The sequence below is a fragment of the Vicia villosa genome, unplaced genomic scaffold (assembly GCF_029867415.1).
Source record: "Vicia villosa cultivar HV-30 ecotype Madison, WI unplaced genomic scaffold, Vvil1.0 ctg.000251F_1_1, whole genome shotgun sequence".
NCBI lineage: Eukaryota > Viridiplantae > Streptophyta > Magnoliopsida > Fabales > Fabaceae > Vicia > Vicia villosa.
In genome coordinates this window covers 907,315-914,170 of record NW_026705104.1, presented here as the reverse complement: position 1 = coordinate 914,170, position 6,856 = coordinate 907,315, and the positions used below count along the sequence as shown (strand labels likewise).

The window sequence follows — 6,856 nt, the reverse complement described above, 5'->3', positions numbered from 1 at the left end:
ACCTAAGAGGTAACAAGAGATTCACAACCAGTAGAAGTCTGTTGGCTATTCAATTGAAATCTTATATCCCTTTGTAAGATATTCTTTGTTAGCAGTAAGATTAACTTTTAACATCCAATATTAAAATATGATGTTATTGGTACAAGATGTTGTTTGCTTTTGTTTATAATTCAATTACTGTCTTTTGTCATTTAATTGTTTAAATTATCCTTTTGCATTTTATCTTTGCAGTAAAATTAAATTTCACAATACAATAGCATGCAATATGTGGATCAACGTGGCTCAACTAAGTTTGAGCTAAGTGTTAAGGATTATATTGATACACAAGATGATGAAGATTCCAATTCATAATGCATGAATTAGAGTTATTGAAATAATACTCCTAAAGTTCAGAGAAAGAAGATTCATCATTCACCATATTGAACATAAAGAGTTCATGTCACTGTATATGACTTAAAACATTTGACAGCATTAGCCCTTGTCATGAAACAACTCTTGAAAGGTGATACACAATACATTTACAGTGGAAAAAACACATGATAACAAAGCAAAGCAACCCTAATCCAGATGAATCATGCAGAGGGTAACACTTCACACGTCAGACACGAGAGATCCGAAAACGATTTTAAAATTAAACTTGATGCAAGTTAACAGGTCGCCCTTGTCGTCCTTCAGTGTCATCTTCAGAGCATAAGGTCCCTGCAAAGCATTAATGTAATGTTAAAAAAAAATAGAAAATATTTCCCTCAATAAAAGATCATAATTGTTGACTAACCAGTTGCAATTGGGTAATGATAAATGGTTGTACTTCTAGACTAGATTCATAAAATTCCATAAATTTGAAGAAAGGATTCAGAACCTTAGAAGGAACTTAAAATGGAAGCATGAATGCCAATAACATGATAAAACAATTCATGTGTAATCATTTGTGTAAATGTATTCCATAAGCATGGGGTGTTGAGGACTAAAAAATTGAATAAAAGTTGAAAAAACAAGGAACAAATATATTGAGGAAAAAGTTGGAGTAACACCAATGGTTAAATTGAATTATACCATTTTCTCAAATTAATACCAGTGTCGACGTATATGTGCCCGTGCTTCATAGTCAAAGAATAAATACAGAAGAATGTAGATGTAGCATGAACTGAAGTAAACATACCAACCAAAGACAAGTACACAAACTAACCACTATCAAATTTCTGAGTTTAGTTTTTACCCCCACAAAGAATTACTTTGTTAGTCACCAAAGATTCTAAATTTACACGAAAAGAACAAATAATTGATTCACTCAAAGTTCCAAACCATTACATTGACTTGTTGCCTCTATCATCCTTAGTGTTATCAATTACAAAAGGCGGACCACGCCCTCAGGCCAAAAATAGTCTATTTTAAGCTGCCATAAAGTCCATGGCACCACCATATAGCACTAAAAGAGTTATATAAAGTTTTTAATGCCGGAATGAGTTTAAGTGTCACAGCTCAAGGGGTCCAAAAAGATATCAAAGGAAGTTTTATTTTAATATGGGAAGATATTTGTAGAAAACCTTAGGGATTATTAAGTGTTTATTTGACAAAGTGTGGAACTAACCGGTGGAGTAATTGAAGGCAATGTTTGGGTGTGAGAAATCACAAAATTGCCATTAGCAACGGGACAAGAAACTTCCTGACATAGATCAATGGTTTCAGAATGGACAGGCACACCAACATAGGAAACTCCAATTACCACATCTCCACCATAAAGAGCCTTACCTGCATGAAGTATAGACAGAAATTGAATTTTCAATTCAGAAAAAATATAAAATAGAGAAGTGACACGTTAGATTGATGAGGAAGCTCCCCTAAGCATGAGGAACAAATAGAATGAACAAGGATATAAATGATATGCTGTAACTGTCCTCCACAGATTTTGCAAGCAACACTTGTTTAGATGAAATATTATGTTTATCAATTCTTAAAAACAATTTAAATGTCAGCATGTAACGTAAATATCTGAGATTAACTTAGATTTAATGTAATATGGGATCATGTAATCAACACATCAAAATCAGGGTTTTTTTAAGAAGAAGTCAGTGACTACTATCTAAGGTTTTTGATGCCTGCATATGAATCAAGCACAGCATGATTGCAACTAGGTCACATCAACCACATCTGACCACAATTTCCCACATGATCAAAGATTTCAAGGTCACATCAGCCACATTTGATAGCAATTTCTCACAACATCAAAGATACCGTGGTTTATAACTTTGATCAAAGAGTTGTGCTATTTTGATACCCAAAATTGACATCAAATCAGTGATTAATTACGTTTAGTGGATGGATAATAAATAAAGAATCGTATTCACAACTCATTAACTATCAACCAAACACATTTAACTACGATTTTGAACGTTGTTAACCACAACTTTCAAGTTCATATTTAGACAAGGAGACATGGTTAATGAATATATTATGTATATTTGAGTCCGTGGAAGTCATGTATATTTGAACACAACTTGGATAATTAAACATCCATCAAAATCATGGTTAATTCAGTTCATTTGATGGCTAATGAGTTGCCTCACTTTGTTAGACTAACTAACCATGAAATAAACTGAACACAATTAACAACATATTTGAAGTGCGATAATAATTTAAAATGATGTTGAAATCTGTCTTAAGTAAAATACAACAGTCCGCAAATCCCAAGTCAACTGACAGAAGCCGATATGCTAGGTTAGATGTGATCGCCAGGGTTCAAAACCTGATACTTGTGTTGTGTATGTGAGTTTTTAGCGGTTATTAGTAGATAAATCTGGAGGAAATTAGAGAGATTACCAGAGGTAGCTGAGATCTTGAAATTGGCTGGGTTGCCACTGACGACAGGGTTTGGTAATATTTCAACTCCAGTCACCTTGACAGGATAATCTTCCTTCTTATCTACACAGAAAAAAAATACCAAAATCTAATTCAAATCTGAACAAACATACACAATTACATCAACTACAAAAACCTATCTACAACAAACTGCAAATTTCATCAAGAACTCAATTAGATAAATATCCAATCAAATCAACAGAATCAAATGGTGTGCAGATGAATAATTAACGAAGAGATATATAAGTAGTAAAAATTAAAATTGATCGAGATTAATACCTAATACTAATTTTGAGGGATGAAAAGTACATACCGCAATACTTGAAAGTAACTTTAGCTTGAACGTGAAGAGAAGAAAGGAAGAGGATTGAGAAGGAGAGAAGAAGGAAGAGATTGGGAAGAGAAGTAAACTCCATAGTATTCTTGAGTAGGAGAGGTTTTTGGGAGCGTTCGTCACTCGTCGGGGAGTAATTTACAATGACAAATATTTGCTTAGTTTTTTGGTATCTTATGATGACTCCAAAAAATTACTCATTTTTTATATGTATAATCTTTTAAATATCATTAAATATGATAATAATAATTATTATTATATAAGAACAACACGTCTTCTTTTAACGGTGATTCATTGTCAGTAGTAGTACCGTTGGTATATACCAATTAAATTCCTTTTTTATTATAGTTTTTTTTTTTTAATTTCGTAAAATTTATAGGGTGATGACGGATCAGTGTTATTGAGTGTGTTCCCTAAAATGGAGGATACGGTGCCCGTTCACGAACGAAACATGTGTTTACAAAACACACCACTCGTAAGCACTGATGACATGACATCAATTAATAAGAGAAGCTAATTCAACATTTAATTTAGTTAAATAGAAGGTGAATTTTTATATATTCAACTCAAAAAAAAAAAAAAGTTAGTTAAAGTTATCTCTTTTATAAAATGTTTTGAAAATAATAAATATTTATAATATTTTAATAAATAATTAAATCTGTTAAATTAAATGGAATGATGTGATTGGTTGGAGATACACTACTCCCCTTTTTGTGATAAATAGAAAAGTTGTCCCTTAACTAAAATTGATTTTCTAAATTACATAAAAAATATAAGTCAAAATTTACTATGTTTTTTATATTTATAAAAGTCACTTAATTGTTTGTATTATATATTTTAAATTAAATTAAATGTATGTTAAAAATAACAACGATAAATAATTTAGTTGTTAGTTTTATTTATAATAATAATTAATAATTAAAGATCTTTTTATTATCATAAGTTCTTCTCAATGTGATATAAGCTCTGTTTGACATGTCCTTTTTTTAGTTTATAGTTTATAAACTCATATAACAATAAAAGACATATTTGATAACGGTCTTTTTCATCACAAGCTTATAGTTTATTTTATTAACTTATAACTTATTTTTTAGACACTATTTCTAGCTTATCAGACCTTTATTATTTTAATTAAAATTCACTTTTACCCTCTATAGTTTATTTTAATTTAAAATAAAATAATTACATATTAAATGTCTTTTATGTCATTTTAATTAATCAGCTAGTTGAACCGCTAATTTTACTAAACACTTCATTTATTTATCAACTATAAGTCATCAGTAGGGGCGGACTCACCTTGAGTCATCAGTAGTCACACCAGATTTTTTAAATTTTTTTATATTATATATAATATTTAATTATGTTAAAATTAAGATAATTTATAAATTAAGGGTCGTGTTAATGAGTATATCCTCAAGGCATTCTTTAAACATATTAAATAAAAATAATATTTTTTTATAAAAGTCAATATTTTAATTTTTAATGCATTGAATACACGTATTTTTAAAATAATTTACCATTTTAATCACTTAAAGAGTGCCCCAAGAGCGCTCTCTTCTCATTTTTCTTTCTCTCTAACACAATAACTTTTTTTCTCTTCTTCTCAAACCCCGCCATCTCTTATATTTGTCTCTTGTTCTCATATTTCCTAATCGAAAAACCTCTTTTTTTTCTCCAAATTTTACAAAGTTAAAAGGACTTTTAGATCTTTGTGCAAAACTTGTGAAAACAAATAAATGCAACACAATGATTTATAAGCTTCTGAAATTGACTTTAGTCTTGCCGGTAGCAACTGCAAGCGTGAAACGTGTTTTTCCAGCTATGAAGTTTGTGAAGAGTCAATTATGTAACAAAATGAGTGATCAGCGATTAAATGACCGCATTGTAACTTTTATAGAAAGAGATGTTCTTGGAACAATTAACAATGATGTTATTTTAGCTCATTTTCAAGAAATAAATGATAGACAATTTTCATTTTAATGTATTGCATTAAATAATATTATTATTCATTTTTAATATGATTTAGTTCGCACTTTCTTTTATGTTTAGCCACACCAATATATATTGTCTGAATCGGCCCCTGGTCACCAGTCATTAACTATAAACTATAAGTTATCAGTCAGTCATCAGCCATCAGCTATAAGCTATTAGTTATCAACTAACTTATCAGTTAACCACTATTTTTACTAAATAGAGCCATAGTATATATCACCTTTAAATTAGAGAAAAGATATGTTGACATTAATTTTTTACATTTACACAGTAGTATGCATAAAAGATACTAATTTTATTTTTAAATAATTTATTTTACCTTGTTTGTTGTGCAAGATCATTTGGCTTTGTTGATATCTATACGTTGTATGAAAACTCTGTCAAAATAGCAAAGCTCTTAAATTATTATGATTTGTAGATGTGCACTTAGGTACTTTATTATTATTCAAACATTGATTTGTAATAGGATAGTTACAAAGATAATTGATAGGAACTTCACAAATCATACTAAAAGATGAGGAGTATATACGAAATTTTTTCAACATACATAACACGATATATGTCTAAGAATTCAATATTAAATTTGACAATGATAACACAGTTTATGTCTTGTATTTAATATAGATACGAGGACAAAAGAAAAATTTTACACATTAACATTATCAAGGAAATGGTAGGCGTTCAAAGAATATATTTAAAGCTAGGTGAAATCCTCTTCCCACTCCCACACCTCTCAAAATATTTAAAGCTAGGTGAAATCCTCTTCCCACTCCCACACCTCTCAAAATATTTAAATACCCTTATCAAATTTTAAAATCTGAAGTGTTTTTTAATTGTTATAATTCTATAATCTTTAAAAATTCTAAATACCATTAGGCTCCTTTCATTTTCCCTCGCTTCTCCATTTCTATATTTAGTACTGTTAAATTAAAAACTCTTTCGAATTTAAAATTTGCTACATTGTATCATTTGTTGGATATCAGACTCCAAATATAAGAGGGTAGTGAATTTTGTTTTATTGAAAAATCCATTTTTAAAACTTTTTTTTTACAAAATCATAATTTAATATAATTTTGTAAATAAAACAAAGTTAAAGCATCAAAAATAGGAAAACGGGCATGCAACAAAAATAAATGACTGTAAATAATTATTTTTGAGAGTTTCCACTATCTTGATAACTTTTAACATGATATGCCCACATGTCGATTTTTACAAGGATTGAAACTTTTCAATGGCTAACTTCCAACCAACAAGGAACAGAGTTTTAAGTACATAGACCTCCACAATCAATTAAATCTTTTATCACATGATATACTATCGAACTAAGAGAGATCTTTTAACATATGGCTAAGCTCACGAAACGATTGAAAGTTTTAACTATAGAGACCTCCTCAAACAAATAGAGGTTTTAATTGGTCTACTTGAAAATCAAACAAGAGCTTTAAATGGTTTAACTCACAACCAAATTCCACCTTTTTATAAGGAAAATATTGCACAAGAGGATAATACACTCTTGAGCAGTTACAAATTTTCCCCTCACTAAAAACATTTATTCTCACAAAGCACAAATTCACTCTCAAAGCACTAAGGCAAAACTAAAGTGAGAAACGAGATATTTGTACAAAAATAGTAGAATGAAAAAGAAGAATAAAAATTCATTTTTTGGATAATTTT

The 6,856-nt window shown here is 29.6% G+C and overlaps 1 protein-coding gene across 1 annotated transcript; it reads right to left on the bottom strand.

Moving 5' to 3' along the window:
* Positions 1 to 388: 388 nt before the first annotated feature.
* Positions 389 to 3,377, bottom strand: LOC131625928 (uncharacterized). Its single transcript, XM_058896762.1, has 4 exons — positions 3,170 to 3,377; positions 2,818 to 2,919; positions 1,589 to 1,749; positions 389 to 699 (listed from the first exon to the last, which is right to left on the bottom strand). Exons 1-4 carry the CDS (start codon positions 3,270 to 3,272, stop codon positions 592 to 594), a joined length of 474 nt encoding a protein of 157 aa, XP_058752745.1. The 5' UTR covers positions 3,273 to 3,377; the 3' UTR covers positions 389 to 591.
* Between the last annotated feature and the right edge of the window lie 3,479 nt (positions 3,378 to 6,856).